The sequence below is a fragment of the Leptodactylus fuscus genome, chromosome 5 (assembly GCF_031893055.1).
Source record: "Leptodactylus fuscus isolate aLepFus1 chromosome 5, aLepFus1.hap2, whole genome shotgun sequence".
NCBI lineage: Eukaryota > Metazoa > Chordata > Amphibia > Anura > Leptodactylidae > Leptodactylus > Leptodactylus fuscus.
In genome coordinates this window covers 17,210,582-17,229,169 of record NC_134269.1, presented here as the reverse complement: position 1 = coordinate 17,229,169, position 18,588 = coordinate 17,210,582, and the positions used below count along the sequence as shown (strand labels likewise).

General features: G+C 41.9%; 2 protein-coding genes across 2 annotated transcripts in view; one reads left to right on the top strand and one right to left on the bottom strand.

Annotated features, from left to right (window-relative positions):
- The window catches only part of LOC142204438 (A.superbus venom factor 1-like), a 37,755-nt gene extending 35,053 nt beyond the window's left edge, over window positions 1-2,702 (bottom strand). The window contains exons 1-4 of the mRNA XM_075275749.1: window positions 2,641-2,702; window positions 679-865; window positions 413-575; window positions 172-242 (exon numbers count right to left, since the gene is read on the bottom strand). Coding sequence (XP_075131850.1) covers window positions 172-242; window positions 413-575; window positions 679-865; window positions 2,641-2,702 — 483 coding nt within the window. The remainder of the gene's footprint in view (window positions 1-171; window positions 243-412; window positions 576-678; window positions 866-2,640) is intronic.
- A 15,643-nt stretch (window positions 2,703-18,345) lies between these two features.
- Window positions 18,346-18,588, top strand: part of LOC142202397 (complement C3-like) — a 68,234-nt gene continuing 67,991 nt past the window's right edge. Inside the window, 1 exon segment of the mRNA XM_075272492.1 lies at window positions 18,346-18,407. Coding sequence (XP_075128593.1) covers window positions 18,346-18,407 — 62 coding nt within the window.

Below are 18,588 nucleotides of genomic sequence, written 5' to 3'. Positions count from 1 at the left end.
CTCCAATCTGTCTGGGATAAGATGAAGAGACAGAAGGATTGGCACAGGCCACATCCATAGAAGATCTGCGATGAGTTCTCTGAGATCTTTTCACCAATCAGGCCTTATTAGCATATTCCATTCCAAGGTAACATTCCCCCACAAATGTAAGAAGCATAGGGGTTATCTTACCGAAAACTCAATGGTCACTGCTTTATTCACCGAGGACATCTTGTAGTTCATAGAAAAGACACGGAAGAGAACTGTACAAAGTAGTAAGAGAAGGGAAGTTGGACAAATTTTCAAGACTCTAAGCAAATCTATATAATGGAGTTAACTCTTAATAGATCCACAGCAGAAATTCATGTATGGAAACGTATAGGGAGCTATACAGAGAGTGCACTACCATAACCCCGAACAGTCCATGTTATACCTGTGGACCCCGGCGTGTAGATGGTCTTGTCAGTTTGGATGAAGATATATCCACTTTCATGGCCCAGCAGGACAACTTTTTCTATATTACACACAGGAGACTTCACAGTCACGTAGACATATTGCTTGCCCTTTGGGTCTTCAGCTAAATGTGTAGATGGAATCTGATGGGAAAAGAAGATACCAAGTGTCCCATGAAGGGTGAAATCAAGAACTGATAGGTCTAGGTGTGATGTGTTTTTGTCTGTTGTGTTGTGCCATGTTTACCGTGACTTTAGCTGTGCCCAGGAATTGGTTGCCACTATTCAAGGAGATCTTCTCCATTACTAATGTAACATGCCTCTTGGGGAAGTTCTGAATCACAATGATAGCCTCAAAAGCCTTGTTGTGTCCATCTACAACGATGGTTTCTTCACTCTCCAAATGTAGCACGCTGGGTGTAATAAGAGTGCACCTAACACAGAAGATACAAAAGAAGCATCAACCAGACCATTCATAACAAACAATAGGGTCGGCTTAAAGGGTTGGCCAAAACAGCCACTATACAGAGCATAGCGCTATCTGCTTCTGTCACCATGCACTGTATAGCACAGGGAACAGATGCACCTCTGAACAGCTGATGCATGTGGGGTTGGCTGATGGCCCAAATTTAAGGACTACTATGGCCTAATTTTACGGGTTGTTGGAAGGTGGGCATCAAAATCTCCTTGGGACACTGCCCTATAGATCCCACATAAAACTGTAATTAAATTTCCAGTTAGTGTGACAATATACAAGTAAATAGTACTGGTTGGTTTGATTTGTTTTGGTATGTGCAGTGGCTTGTTTGGAAGAAGACCATGAGGTTGAGAGTAGTAGTGATGGTTATGCTGGCAAGGATCTTTATGATACCCTCCGGGCTGGTGCACTGCAGAGGGGGTCTGGAAAGTGCATGATAGTGGTTGTAGTATCCCGGGGACACATCCTAGTGGTGAACCTCAATGAGCCTGATGTAAGTTGGAGTGCTCTTGATGGCGAATGCAGGATTAAGATTCAGGAGACTGTGTTGCAAATGGTAAAAGTCACAGTTTACTGGTTTACTGGTAGAAGCCCTCTCCTGGGCTTCTTTGTGGTGTCAGCGATATGTGATATGTTCTTCAGATCTCTGTCTGACCTCACACGCAGCGGGGGTCAACTCTGATGCCTGTAATTGGGCCTCTGCAGTCACATGATGATGTTTGGCACACTCCATGTGACTTCGGAGGTCCAATCATAGGTCTCAGCAGGGCCCCCGGGGCAAGTGATATCAGGCACAGACCAGAAGGATGCTGGGGCACTGCTCAGGAGATGCGAGTATAACTGTATTTTGTTTATACTCACCTCCCCTGGTGCTGCACAAGTTCACCCACTACTTTGATTTGATTATTCCAACAGGTATTGGCCTGTGCTTTACTAACCGATCCCTGCTCATGTCGCATCTGGCTCCAGGGTGCGGATGCTGAAGAACACTACAGTGCCCTCTGAGGCCACACTTGAAAGGAGTTGGGATCGATTTGGAAATTTCGGCCACTACCTGTTGGATTAAACCAATAGGTAGTGGCCAATTACAAAAAAATTCCACCCCTCAGATTGTGTTAGGAGGCGCCTCCTGAGGCTGTTGCCCGAGGTCACTTCATGGCAGGTGCGGCCCTGGAGACAGAGCGTCATATGAACTGCTCACAGCCCTAGGGTTATCTACCATCTACCTTCAACTGTATATAATAGGTAGCCGGGACACTGAAAAAATACAGTTCTGCTCAATCTTGCTGTGTGTTCTGCAATCCTACTTCAGCTTTCTGCCAGGAGATGTCAAAGGAGCGGAAAGTGGAAAAGAACTTGAGGCAGAAGTCCGCCTAAAATTCCTCTTCCGTTTTCGCCTTGTGAATATACCCTTAAAGTTACAATTGCAGAATAGTATAGCAATACACAGTTTTTTAAGGCGACTGCAAGACAAGACAATTAACTCTTTCCTTTCTGTAGTTTTCCTAGTAGGACACTACATTTCCTTCTGGGATTTGTGTCTTCCAGAACCTCTTAGTAAATGGAGACTGTGAACAATCACCTGATATGTCATCCCATAAATCTCACCTTGCCCTTGGAGCTTACAATCCACTCAGACTATATATACTGTATAAAAGGCTTGCACACATGCAAAATCTAGATATTTCTTTTATACCTCAGTCCAAAGGAATAGAAAATCATTGTACTTACGGTTGTCCAAAGCAGCCAGCCAGAAGAGCGAGGAGGGTGAGCCAGAGAAGTCTGCACCCCATGGTGTATCCACTATGAACTGTATCTGCTGCTGGGCACTGAGGCTTTGCTATCATCTACGGGAAAAACAAAGCAAACAGTCCCTGCAAGCTATTGCAAAATGTAGAGCTTGTGTCATATCAGAGTCTGATCTGCAAAGATTAACCCCTTCCCCAACGACATCTTTTGATTTTCGTTTTCCGTTTTTGACTCCCCCCCCCCCCGGTTTTATTTACATTTATTTATTTATTTACCCCTTAACTAAAATCCAGAACTGTGCCAAATTTTTTTTCTAAAAGTCGCCATATTCTGACACCCGTAACTTTTTCAGGGGCATTCACATGGAGTAACGCTCTGCTGATTCTTGCACGATAACTTGCGTAAGAATCAGCGATGCAAAACAGAATCCCATTGAGTTCAAAAGGTTCCGTTTAAAGCACGTAACACATTGACACAGGGACACAGGGATACCTAAGGTGTATGTGTTTCACAGTATTTACATACTTTTATATGTGTTCTAGGGAAAGGGGGTTGATTTGAATTTTTATTATTTTTTATATATATTTTTTTTAAATTTTTATGCATTTATTAGACCCCCTAGGGGTCTTGAACCTCAGGGGTCGGATCACTAATGCAATGCATTACAATATTAATGTATTGCAAAATACCAGGGTTTTAGAATAAAAGCCACTGAATGACAGACCGAGGAGCTTCACAAGGCTCCCCACTATCATGGCAACACGATCCGCCATGCCGCCGGAAAAATGGAGCCTTGGTTAGCTTTGACCGAGGCGCCGGAGGGGTAAATGCCCCCCATACTAGTACGTCTGATGTCAGGAGGTGGTTAATGACACCCAGGGACAATGACATCCAAACAAAGAATCAGAGACAAAAGTGCATAGTACATAGGTTTATGGGCCCTAAATATATGATGGGGGGCAATTTGTCACTGCTCCTTTTGTCATACTGCTGCCCTATTATGTGGCTCACGGGTCCATGCAGGAATCAGGAGTGACTACAAACTGCATTGCTAATATATACAAATATACAAGACTCTCTATTCCCCTATAATGTGCGTAATATATTCCTGTAAGTCTCTTTCTTCACTAAAGAAAGACTGAACCCCTCAGGATTTGTTTAGTTTTCGGTGGCTCAGGTCCCAGATTTCTTTTGTGTTATGAACCACATCTTAAATTAAAACATAGTGTAGAATACTGTCAGGGCTCCTAGGAACCTATCTATAAAACATAGTGTAAAACACTGTCAGGGCTTCTAGGAACCTATCTATAAAACATAGTGTAGAACACTGTCAGGGCTCCTAGGAACCTATCTATAATACATAGTGTAGAATACTCTTAGGTCTCCTAGGAACCTATCTATAAAACATAGTGTATAACACTGTCAGGGCTCCTAGGAACCTATCTATAAAACATAGTGTATAACACTGTCAGGACTCCTAGGAACCTATCTATAAAACATAGTGTATGACACTGTCAGGGCTCCTAGGAACCTATCTATAAAACATAGTGTAGAACACTCTTAGGACTCCTAGGAACCTATCTATAAAACATAGTGTATAATACTGTCAGGGCTCCTAGGAACCTATCTATAAAACATAGTGTATAATACTGTCAGGACTCCTAGGAACCTATCTATAAAACATAGTGTATAACACTGTCAGAGCTCCTAGGAACCTATCTATAAAACATCGTGTATAATACTGTCAGGGCTCCTAGGAACCTATCTATAAAACATAGTGTATAACACTGTCAGGACTCCTAGGAACCTATCTATAGAACATAGTGTAGAACACTGTCAGGGCTCCTAGGAACCTATCTATAAAACAGTGTAGAATACTGTCAGAACTCCTAGGAACCTATCTATAAAACATAGTGTAGAACACTGTCAGGGCTCCTAGGAACCTATCTATAGAACATAGTGTAGAATACTGTCAGAACTCCTAGGAACCTATCTATAAAACATAGTGTAGAATACTGTCAGAACTCCTAGGAACCTATCTATAAAACATAGTGTAGAACACTGTCAGGGCTCCTAGGAAGCTATCTATAAAACATAATGTAGAACACTATTAGGAACCTATCTATCCAATTTCTAACTCTCTAAGGCAAACATGTTATATCTCTTCAGACCTCAGAGTATAATAGGAGGAGGCTCAAGGTAAGTGTAAAAAAAAATTTAAAAAATTCATACCCGTGATTGGGTCTCAGCGTGATGAGTGTCACCTCGGAGAAGAATGTGCCACCTGTAACCAATGTTAAACCTTTTCAATAAGCTCAGAACTGATTCTCTTAGTTTTTTTTTTTTTTTTTGAAAATATATTTTTTAATGGTTTAGAAAATACAAACAGCAGTAGAAGTGCAAAGTCTGGAGAGTAAGAAATACACAAGAAGGCGGACAGGAGTCTCTGACTCTGACTAGAGTCTGTTAAAACATTAACAACAATGTGAACAGTGTGACAATAGTCATGGAACAGCATTGAGAAGGTCTTAATGGGGGAGGGGAGGAGGGTCTCGACCCATAGATGGGACCGGGTAACGTCTATAGTAAAGGAGAACCATGGTGCCCAGATTTTTGAGTATTTGGGGTAAGTACAAAGCTCTAGGTATGAAAGCTCCTCCAGTCTAGAAATATGAGATGCCTTTCTGAGAAAGCGGGAGATAGAGGGGTGGGAAATCCAAGGCCCCATAGATGGGGATTTAAGGCTCCAGTCTGTTTACAGATTCTTGGGGGAAAGGTGAGCCAAATATTTACCAAGATACTTAGGTGGGTCAAGGCCATATCCAATCCACAGATGTGTGCCTGTATCTGATGGATCTGTTCCCGGTAGGGTTGGATTTCCTCACATTCTTCCTCAGCTTTCAATGTTGCTGTTTTGTGGATTGATCTGCAGCTGAAAGACATTTAGTAAGAAGAATTACTGTTTATGGAGTTGCTCAATGTTTACTCATTGGCCGTGAACCTGAGATTAAGGTTCCAGAGTCAATATTAAAGAACAAGGCATTGTATATCTCCAATATGTGCTTTATGTGAGAGGGTAGAAGATTCTCACACAAAGCGCACAGCGTCCCTTATGGCTTAATATTTAGGACTAGGAAGACTTGTTCTCACACAGCTGCCTCACAAGACAATCTCTATAATAAACATCTGTAAAATACCCTAAAAAGTTTATGGCCAACACAGTGAATGCTCCCTTATGTGGCCGACAGTAGGAAATAACCAAAATTACCTTATATGTGAAAAAAAAACAATAATATATGTATGCAAAAATTCTAAAATCAGTACACAACTAATAAAAAAAGGTTGATGTCATCTCATTGTGGTATAGAGTAATCCTGTGTGCAGTTACATTGTGCGAGATATGCGCAATACGTCCCATTATTCCTCGGTTATCTTGCTCACTATGCACGTGTGTCGTGAAAATTCTACCTATAAGAAAGGGAAGTTACAGCGCCATCTAGCTGGTAATACTCCTAGAGCTACATGTAGGAGTTACCACACTTACTAAGTGAAGCAACTGAACACATGGGGGATAGACATACGCAAAATTAGAAAAAAAGATATATAAATAAATGATATACATAGAGCAAGAGAAAAAGTGCACAGTAATAATGTAGCAGTATGGAAGTTTTTTCATTGGATGACTAAATGGTGTGGGTAAACAAGAGTAAAGAATATGGGAGCAACATGGTGGCTCAGTGGTTAGCACTGCAGCGCTGGAATCCTGGGTTTAAATCCCGCCAGGAACAGGATCTCCCCGTGTTTGCGTGGATTTCTTCCCGTCCTACAAAGACATACTGATAGGAAAAAAAAAGTACATTGTGGTCCCTATATGGGGCTCATAATCTACATAAAAGAAAAAAAGTAAAGAATATGAATATATATATATATATATATATATATATACTGTATATTTATTAACAAATGAAAAAATATGCAAAAACATAATAAAAAAGTAATAAGTGAATAGAAAATTATGTGAAAAGAATATGAAAAACACATTCTATCCATATTTTTGTGTATGTATTCATGTCATCTTATGGGTTTTCTATATCTTTTTTTGATCTTATTCTAATTTTACATGACAAGACTTTTTATTTTTGGTGTTTGTACTTTAAATCAGATGTTATAGTATAGATTACAGGAAACTATACATATAGGTATATGCTGGATGCTATCCCTGTGGGCGCTGTGTAATAGTAACTTCTTTTTTATTAAAAAAATAAATAGATAAAAACCTCTTAAAAATAAAAGCTCACCATGTGCCAAGTCCATCTATACTGTCCACCCTATGTCTACATGCGCAGTCTTAAATTTTGAAAAAGTTACAGGATATTCATTTCTATGACTGATCTGACGGGTGGGGGCCAACAAGGATGGACCTCCAGGGCTGTCCTTGGCACCTAATGTACCGACTCCTTTCCAAAACCCAACTTCAACTGCCTTTTTTAGTTTCAAAGGAATTTATTAAATTATAGCAACAGTCAAAAACAGTCCAAGCAAATAGTCATGCAAGTGTACAAAGCGCAAAATAATAGAAATACAAAACAGCTGAACTATAGAAAATGGGAAGTCATTAGATGACACAAAACAGGGAAAATGGGCAAAAGCAATTAACACTGAAATCTAACTACAGAGTAATGTGGGAGAGGGAGATGGAGTGCCGCAGTGGTATAACTAGGAATTGTTCTGCTGTATCCAACAGAAAATATCACTACAAATAGCTCACAGCCAACTACAACTGGGGAGTTTGACAGTGACAGTGGCAAGAATATTGTAACTGTGCTATAGTTGGGTAGAATAATACATTTTCCCTACATGGTGTATGTGTTAAATTTGGAAGTGTGAACCTCAGTCATTCTTCTGTGGCTAAAAGCACATTGCTGGATATACAGTCCTATGAAAAAGTTTGGGCACCCCTATTAATCTTAATCATTTTTTGTTCTAAATATTTTGGTGTTTGCAACAGCCATTTCAGTTTGATATATCTAATAACTGATGGACACAGTAATATTTCAGGATTGAAATGAGGTTTATTGTACTAACAGAAAATGTGCAATATGCATTAAACCAAAATTTGACCGGTGCAAAAGTATGGGCACCCTTATCATTTTATTGATTTGAATTCCCCTAACTACTTTTTACTGACTTACTGAAGCACAAAATTGGTTTTGTAACCTCAGTGAGCTTTGAACTTCATAGCCAGATGTATCCAATCATAAGAAAAGGTATTTAAGGTGGCCAATTGCAAGTTGATCTCCTATTTTAATCTCCTCTGAAGAGTGGCATCATGGGCTACTCAAAACAACTCTCAAATGATCTGAAAACAAAGATTGTTCAACATAGTTGTTCAGGGGAAGGATACAAAACGTTGTCTCAGAGATTTAACCTGTCAGTTTCCACTGTGAGGAACATAGTAAGGAAATGGAAGACCACAGAGACAGTTCTTGTTAAGCCCAGAAGTGGCAGGCCAAGAAAAATATCAGAAAGGCAGAGAAGAAGAATGGTGAGAACAGTCAAGGACAATCCACAGACCACCTCCAAAGAGCTGCAGCATCATCTTGCTGCAGATGGTGTCACTGTGCATCGGTCAACTATACAGCGCACTTTGCACAAATAGAAGCTGTATGGGAGAGTGATGAGAAAGAAGCCGTTTCTGCACGTACGCCACAAATAGAGTTGCCTGAGGTATGAAAAAGCACATTTGGACAAGGCAGCTTCATTTTGGAAACAAAAATTGAGTTGTTTGGTTATAAAAAAAGGCGTTATGCATGGCGTCCAAAAAGAAACAGCATTCCAAGAAAAACACATGCTACCCACTGTAAAATTTGGTGGAGGTTCCATCATGCTTTGGGGCTGTGTGGCCAATGCCGGCATCGGGAATCTTGTTAAAGTTGAGAGTCGCATGGATTCCACTCAGTATCAGCAGATTCTTGAGAATAATGTTCAAGAATCAGTGACGAAGTTGAAGTTACGCCGGGGATGGATATTTCAGCAAGACAATGATCCAAAACACCGCTCCAAATCCTCAGGCATTCATGCAGAGGAACAATTACAATGTTCTGGAATGGCCATCCCAGTCCCCAGACCTGAATATCATTGAACATCTGTGGGATGATTTGAAGCGGGCTGTCCATGCTCGGCGACCATCTAACTTAACTGAACTTGAATTGTTTGTCCAAAATACCTTTATCCAGGATCCAGGAACTGATTAAAAGCTACAGGAAGCGACTAGAGGCTGTTATCTTTGCAAAAGGAGGATCTACTAAATATTAATGTCACTTTTCTGTTGAGGTGCCCATACTTTTGCACCGGTCAAATTTTGGTTTAATGCATATTGCACATTTTCTGTTAGTACAATAAACCTCATTTCAATCCTGAACTATTACTGTGTCCATCAGTTATTAGATATATCAAACTGAAATGGCTGTTATAAACACCAAAATATTTAGAACTAAAAATGATTAAGATTAATAGGGGTGCCCAAACTTTTTCATAGGACTGTATAGCAGCAAAATACCCTGCTCTTGTAGCTCTGACCTGCAACTTTCCAACTTGCTGTTGCACATGCTGAAGCATCTGTGTGAGCAGCAGTATGTGCTGAATGATTACTGTATGCAGCAGACCACAAGGGAAATTAGTTATTTGAAATCTGCCACTGGAAACAAATGAAGGAAGTGTGTCACCTCCTGCTGCCATTTGAGGAGGCCACCAAATTTGTCAGCATGGACAACTGCAGCATCAGTTATGTCAACTATTTGATATGTATAATACAGTAAACTCTTATATTCATGCAATCAGGAATGTAAGAAGAACAACTTCCACCTCTTGGTCTCCAACACTGCCCTGGGTCTGTTAAGGGGTATGCAGGAACAATTTTACATGCAAGAGGAACTGGAGGAATATGAAGAATTGGGTCATGGTTGTCAATGACTACCCGAGCCAAGACCAACTATTTCACACCCCTGGGTATGTACACCCACATGCAAGTTTGACAAGCTGCTTACATAGTGAAAAACATATTGTTAACATGAAGCAAAAGGACTTGGATATTCCAAATATGAGATGTGAATATATATATATATTTTTTATTTTGTCACCTCCCCTTGGCCTCCACTTCTGAAGAGACTCCAGAATATAATAATTTCCCTTCTGGTTCTATCCGAACAAGTTCATCTGAACACAATATAAAACAAATGTTCTGAGGTTTGCCCTCAGATTCTATCATTTAAACACTTTTATTTTCTAGATGACACGTTGGAATAGCCTTAAGAAAGGCTATTCTTCTCCTACCCTTATCAGTTGCCTCCGGCCCGCCATTCGGTAGAAATACAGTTTTTTACCGGTATGCAAATGAGTTCTTTTGCAGCACTGGGGGTGGGCCCCAGTGCTCAGACAGCACTGGGGGTGTCCCAAATGCTGCCAGAGAACTCTCTCCAGCGACGCTTCTATCTTCTGCAGCAACCGCCTCTTCTGCGTCTTCTTCTTCCCCAATTTTCGGCAATTTCCTTAGCAACAGTGAACTTATTTAATTCATTGGTGAAAAAGTGAGGCCTTTCTGTAGCACTGACCTCTCCTCCTCAGGCAGGACATATTAAGAACCTACTTCTCCGAATTTAATGCTTATACTGCCTCTTCCTAGGAGCTGGTTAGCAATGTCATGGTTCCCTCTTCTTTGAGTTTCCTAGAGTGGTGTGTGCCATTTTTTCTACCTTCTACCTCCAGATCATTGACCAGGGTAGGCCAAAAATACCCATTTCTCAACAATACAAGTATTCTTCAATATGGTAATAGAGGAGACTACTCAATTACCAATGGATCCCTTTACTGGCAGACTAAGTAAGAAGAATGAATGAGCTATTAGGCAGTTACCATGCTATTACTTGCCCTCATTGTCCATTGTTTTGGGTATTGCGAGTCTGTGTGAGAAAATCTACTCTTATGTTGCATTTTTTTTCTGGTCCAAAGATTTGTTTCGGATTGAACAAGTCTGGATAGAACCAGAAGTAAAATTATTATACTCAGGGGTCTGTTCTGACTCCCGGTTTGCAGGTGACGAAACCCCCAAAGTTTATTATGGTGAAGTAGAAGCACACACTCGAGTCAGAACTAGGAATCTTCTCAGGTTTGCCAAGCCTTTCAATACTACTGTTTGCTACTGTAGGCTGGAACTGAAGGGATTCACAGTTCTTCAGTATTTACTTTGGCCAATGAAACGAAGATAAAGAATTCTGTAGAATTAATCCAGAATATGACACAACAAGTCCATTCACCCCTCGTGTGTACTTTACGATGATATAATAACTAAGATTAGGCAGAAATTTTCACACAACTTTATAGCATTCCTTCACGTTGAGAAATAGGAACTGTAAGAATGTGTCAATCCCAGCTGCCACCTATGCTTGGCCCCTTGGGGTAAATTGGTCTTCCAAAATTCATCTTTCTAATTTTTTTACTTTTCTGTGGACATAGCCATATGAGGACTTATGGGGTTAGAAAGATTCTGTCATTGGATGGAAATTCTTTATAATAAATATCTTTAAGATACCTTGGTGTTCTGGCTTGGATTTAACCAAAGACAATGTCACTAGGTTTCTTAGACAATCAGGCATTGATCAATAGGAAACTTCCTTCTAAAAGAACTGAGTGGGTCATCTTGGAGGTCAATTGAGAGGACTGCTTGTAGGTAAAGAAGAAACTCTAAAGATTCGATTAGTTTCAGGTTTGGCCCAAAGACTTGTTTCAGACTGAAGTTCGGATAGAACCAGAAGTAAAATTATTATACTCTGGGGTCTCCTCTTCTGACTTCCAGGTTGCAGGTAATGAACGCCCTAAATTCATTACACATCGGTTAAACATCTCTACTTATAGGCAATAAGGACAGCTTGGAATTTGAAAAGCATATTGGATAGTTTGAGAAGTGGAGCCACCTCAAATCTATAGAGACACCAAATGGTTCCCCCGATTCTTGCGAGGTAGACTTCACATTCTCCTGTTGCTTTTTATTTTATCTGATATATTTGCAACGACTGGGAAATGTTTTATATAATTCTCTGCCTTGATAGGAGAGAGCAGTATAGAAATCAAGCAGAGCACAGGTTGTAGAGGAGAATCTGCTCATCTAACTATCTCTCTCCTCACAAGCATTAGCATTTGTAGTGAGATAGACATGACGTCATGTTGCACAGCATACCCATGTGAATGCTGGTAGCCCAGTCTAAGGCTTCAGCAGTGACCCTAGGTCAATCATGTTACAAAAGAAACCCCAGAATATTAATTATGTCACATGCATTTGACATAACTTTGGCCATGTTTGCCTAGGCCTAGAAATTAGACAGCTAGGTTCCTAGGAGCCCTAAGAATATTCTACACTATGTTTTATAGATAGGTTCCTAGGAGTCCTAAGAGTATTCTACACTATGTATTTTAGATAGGTTCCTAGGAGCCCTGACAGTGTTCTATACTATGTATTACAGATAGGTTCCTAGGAGCCCTGACAGTGTTCTACACTATGTTTTATAGATAGGTTCCTAAGAGCCCTAAGAGTATTCTACACTATGTTTTATAGATAGGTTCCTAGGAGCCCTGACAGTATTCTACACTATGTTTTACAGATAGGTTCCTAGGAGCCCTGACAGTGTTCTACACTATGTTTTATAGATAGGTTCCTAAGAGTCCTAAGAGTATTCTACACTATGTTTTATAGATAGGTACCTAGGAGCCCTGACACTGTTCTACACTATGTTTTATAGATAGGTTCCTAGGAGCCCTGACAGTATTCTACATTATGTTTTATAGATAGGTGTAAGACACTGACCTGGATTGGTGACGGCTGAGTGCAAGTCCTGGAACGTGGGCGGAAACAGGTTGGGAAACTTTCCCTATAAGAACCCCTGACTGAACCTGCCTAACGTCAGAGTAACGTCCTTACAAGGGCGCCCCTCACAGGAACCTAAATAGATTCCCTATAATTACCCTACCAGTGGGCTGAGATGTCAAATAAGAAAGGGAATTACTAGTAGCGGCAGGTAACAGAGAACAATAGCAGTACAGAGTTCAAGCTAGACCAGTAGTAGGTATAGGTAAGAAGTAGAATACTGAAATAAACAGGAAAACTAAACAGGCAAGGAACAGGAAGGGAAAACAAAGATTAAGTGTTAGTAGCAAGTGTACAAGTATACAGAAACTGGCAATACCAAAACATATAGAACCTATAGCAGGCAAATGAAGATGGGCGAGTGGAGTTAAATAGGAACAGGGATACAACCCCACCCATCACAGATGGGAATGACTGGCCAGACAGCCTGCCAGTCAAACTGACACTAAGGAGGCAACTTAACCCCTTAGTGTACTACAAACAGCCAGAGGAGTCACTGACACGCCTCCGGGGCATGCGCCGCATAGCAGGAATGCCACGGCATCCCCGAAATCTGATAATAGGTTCCTAGGAGCCCTAAGAGTATTCTACACTATGTTTTATAGATAAGTTCCTAGGATTCCCAAGAGTATTCTACACCATGTTTTATAGATAGGTTCCTAGGAGCCCTGACAGTATTCTACACTATGTTTTATAGATAGGTTCCTAGGAGCCCTAAGAGTATTGTACGATATGATTTTATGGCAATTTAAGATGTTGTTCATACCAAACTTATTCAACCCAAAACAAATAAGAGACCCGAGCTGGCCGAATCCAAAATGAAATTAATCCAAATCTTTAGTTGGGACCCCTCTGTCACATAAAACTGTCAGTAGTGCAAATGGTCAAAGTTGGGTAGCTCAGCACAGTACTGGTCTTAATGTCTATGATCCTCTTTACTATTCCCTGTTCTCTGCATTTTTTTTTTATATCTCTGGGCTTCATTAATACCTGCAGATCAGTCACTGTTTTTTAGGACACCACCCCTGTGTTTTTTTCTGCATCTCCTTCTTTTATGTAATATTGCAATGTTTGTAATACTCCCCAGCGATAACCTGTTAATAGAGATGAGCGAACAGTGTTCTATCGAACACATGTTCGATCGGATATCAGGCTGTTCGATGTGTTCGATTCGAATCGAACATCACGTGGCAAACTCCAAAAAAATTCGATTCCCCTCCCACCTTCCCTGGCGCTTTTTTTGCACCAATAACAGCGCAGGGGAGGTGGGACAGGAACTACGACACCGGAGGCATCGAAAAAAATCGGAAAAAGTCATTGGCTGCCGAAATCAGGTGACCTCCATTTTAGACGAATAGTGGATTTCAAATCCGGGTCATATGAGAATGTGAACTTTGTGACTATGAGACAGGGATAGCTGTACAGGCAGGGATAGCTAGGGATAACCTTTATTTAGGTAGGAATGTTATTAAAAATAACTTTTTGGGGCTCTATCGGGTGTGTAATTGTGATTTTTGTGACATAAACTTTTTCCAATAGGAATGCATTGGACAGCGCTGATTGGACAGAGTACGGAACTCGACCAATCAGCGCTGGCTCTGCTGGAGGAGGCGGAGTCTAAGATCGCTCCACACCAGTCTCCATTCAGGTCCGACCTTAGACTCCGCCTCCTCCGGCAGAGCCAGCGCTGATTGGCCGAAGGCTGGCCAATGCATTCCTATGCGAATGCAGAGACTTAGCAGTGCTGAGCCAGTTCTGCTCAACTACACATCTGATGCACACTCAGCTCTGCTACATCTGATGCACACTCGGCTCTGCTGCTGCATCAGATGTAGCAGAGCCGAGTGTGCATCAGATGTAGCAGAGCCGTGTGTGCACACTCGGCTCTGCTACATCAGATGTAGCAATCTGATGTAGCAGAGCCGAGGGTGCACTAGAACCCCTGTGCAAACTCAGCTCACGCTAATAGAATGCATTGGCCAGTGCTAAGCACACACATTCAGCTCTACTTCATCGGGCTCATAGAATGCATTGGCCAGCGCTGATTGGCCAATGCATTCTATTAGCCCGATGAAGTAGAGCTGAATGTGTGTGCTAAGCACACACATTCAGCTCTACTTCATCGGGCTAATAGAATGCATTGGCCAGCGCTGATTGGCCAGAGTACGGAATTCGACCAATCAGCACTGGCTCTGCTGGAGGAGGCGGAGTCTAAGATCGCTCCACACCAGTCTCCATTCAGGTCCGACCTTAGACTCCGCCTCCTCCGGCAGAGCCAGCGCTGATTGGCCGAAGGCTGGCCAATGCATTCCTATGCGAATGCAGAGACTTAGCAGTGCTGAGCCAGTTCTGCTCAACTACACATCTGATGTAGCAGAGCTGAGTGTGCATCAGATGTGTAGTTGAGCAGAACTGGCTCAGCACTGCTAAGTCTCTGCATTCGCATAGGAATGCATTGGCCAGCCTTCGGCCAATCAGCGCTGGCTCTGCCGGAGGAGGCGGAGTCTAAGGTCGGACCTGAATGGAGACTGGTGTGGAGCGATCTTAGACTCCGCTTCCTCCAGCAGAGCCAGTGCTGATTGGCCAGAGTACGGAATTCGACCAATCAGCGCTGGCCAATGCATTCTATTAGCCCGATGAAGTAGAGCTGAATGTGTGTGCTTAGCTAACAGTGTGCACACTCGGCTCTGCTACATCTGATGCACACTCGGCTCTGCTACATCTGATGCACACTCGGCTCTGCTACATCTGATGCAGCAGCAGAGCCGAGTGTGCATCAGATGTAGCAGAGCCGAGTGTGCATCAGATGTGTAGTTGAGCAGAACTGGCTCAGCACTGCTAAGTCTCTGCATTCGCATAGGAATGCATTGGCCAGCCTTCGGCCAATCAGCGCTGGCTCTGCCGGAGGAGGCGGAGTCTAAGGTCGGACCTGAATGGAGACTGGTGTGGAGCGATCTTAGACTCCGCCTCCTCCAGCAGAGCCAGCGCTGATTGGTCGAATTCCGTACTCTGGCCAATCAGCACTGGCCAATGCATTTCTATGGGGAAAAGTTAGCTTGCGAAAATCGCAAACTGACAGGGATTTCCATGAAATAAAGTGACTTTTATGCCCCCAGACATGCTTCCCCTGCTGTCCCAGTGTCATTCCAGGGTGTTGGTATCATTTCCTGGGGTGTCATAGTGGACTTGGTGACCCTCCAGACACGAATTTGGGTTTCCCCCTTAACGAGTTTATGTTCCCCATAGACTATAATGGGGTTCGAAACCCATTCGAACACTCGAACAGTGAGCGGCTGTTCGAATCGAATTTCGAACCTCGAACATTTTAGTGTTCGCTCATCTCTACAAAAGAATAGATTATTTGCACTTCTATTTATTACACTTCTATTTTTTTCTATTCTTTGCAGCATTTTATCCACGGCTGCCTAAAATATTTGCACAGTGCTTAGTACTGTAGTGTGTAGCGTGGTGTGCAGTTTACTTGTAGATAACACTTCCTTGTGTTGCAGAATTGTAAACACTTATAATCCAGGTAATATGATTTTTTCCTGGAAGGATTACAGGTCAAACAATTTACCGGTAGTCGGGTTCTGCAGAAAAGATCTTTCTATGGAAATTGAGTTTATAAATAGGTTTGAGCTCTGATCGTTCAATGCAAGAGACATTTTAAGAGCGAAGGGTAAAAATGCCCCAATGTAAAGAGTCAATAATCACAGAAGGTCCAAGACGCATCTGATATTAGCTAGAGATGAGCGGATTTTTCGAAAATTTGATTCGGCAGGTTTGGTGAATTTTCTGATATAATTTGATTCGGTCCAAATCAATTTGCAACAAATTGCGTTAACCCCCTTCCCGACATCCGCCTTAATAGTACGGCACTGCTGTGAAGGACTTCCCACAAACCATGTGGAAGCATGGTGCGCACAAAGAGTGTCCTACACTATGTTTTATAGATAGGTTCCTAGGAGTCCTGACAGTGTTCTACACTATGTTTTATAGATAGGTTCCTAGGAGCCCTAAGAGTATTCTACACTATGTTTTATAGATAGGTTCCTAGGAGCCCTGACAGTGTTCTACACTATGCTTTATAGATAGGTTCCTAGGAGCCCTAAGAGTATTCTACACTATGTTTTATAGATAGGTTCCTAGGAGCCCTAAGAGTATTCTACACTATGTTTTATAGATAGGTTCCTAGGAGCCCTGACAGTGTTATACATTATGTTTTATAGATAGGTTCCTAGGAGTCCTGAGAGTATTCTACACTATGTTTTATAGATAGGTTCCTAGGAGCCCTGACAGTGTTCTACACTATGTATTATAGATAGGTTCCTAGGAGTCCTAAGAGTGTCCTACACTATGTTTTATAGATAGGTTCCTAGGAGTCCTGAGAGTATTCTACACTATGTTTCATAGATAGGTTCCTAGGAGCCCCAAGAGTGTCCTACACTATGTTTTATAGATAGGTTCCTAGGAGTCCTGACAGTGTTATACATTATGTTTTATAGATAGGTTCCTAGGAGTCCTGAGAGTATTCTACACTATGTTTCATAGATAGGTTCCTAGGAGCCCTAAGAGTATTCTACACTATGTTTTATAGATAGGTTCCTAGGAGCCCTGACAGTGTTCTACACTATGTTTCATAGATAGGTTCCTAGGAGCCCTAAGAGTATTCTACACTATGTTTTATAGATAGGTTCCTAGGAGCCCTGACAGTGTTATACATTATGTTTTATAGATAGGTTCCTAGGAGCCCTGACAGTGTTATACATTATGTTTTATAGATAGGTTCCTAGGAGCCCTGACAGTGTTATACATTATGTTTTATAGATAGGTTCCTAGGAGCCCTGACAGTGTTCTACACTATGTTTTATAGATAGGTTCCTAGGAGCCCTAAGAGTGTCCTACACTATGTTTTATAGATAGGATCCTAGGAGCCCTGACAGTGTTCTACACTGTTTTATAGATAAGATCAGGGCCGCACCTCTAATGAGGCGACATGAGGCAGTTTGGGAGGGGGCGGCAGCCACAGGATATACTACACTATGTATTATAGATAGGTTCTTAGGAGCCCTGACAGTATTCTACACTATGTTTTATAGATAGGTTCCTAGGAGCCCTGACAGTGTTCTACACTATGTTTTATAGATAGGTTCTTAGGAGTCCTGACAGTGTTCTACACTATGTTTTATAGATAGGTTCCTAGAAGCCCTGACAGTATTCTACACTATGTTTTATAGATAGGTTCCTAGGAGCCCTGACAGTGTTCTACATTATGTTTAAGCCAATTTAAGATGTGGTTCATAACACAAAACAAATCTGGGACCTGACCACCCAAAAGTAAACAAATCCTGAGGGGTTCAGTCTTTCTTCAGTGAAGAAAGAGACTTACAGGAATATATTACGCACATTATAGGGGAATAGAGAGTCTTGTATATTTGTATATATCAGCAATGCAGTTTGTAGTCACTCCTGATTCTTGCATGGACCCGTGAGCCACATAATAGGGCAGCAGTATGACAAAAGGAGCAGTGACAAATTGCCCCCCATCATATATTTAGGGCCCATAAACCTATGTACTATGCACTTTTGTCTCTGATTCTTTGTTTGGATGCCATTGTCTCTGTGTGTCATTAATCCTTGCAGATCAGACTTTGATATGACACAAGATCTACATTTTGCAATAGTTTGCAGGGACTGTTTGCTTTGTTCTTCCCGTAGATGATATATAACCTCAGTGCCCAGCAGCAGCTACAGTTCATAGTGGATACACCATGGGGTGCAGACTTCTCTGGCTCACCCTCCTCTGTCTTCTGGTTGGCTGCTTTGGACAACCGTAAGTACAATGATTTTCTATTCCTTTGGACAGAGGCAGTTGCGTAACTAGGAATGGCAGGGCCCCGTGGCGAACTTTTGACATGGGGGTCTCCCCACCCTGACCGACGCCGAAGACCCTGACTGACCCCCCCCGCATTCCTGCACACTCTATTATGGCCCATAATGACCCCTGCACACAG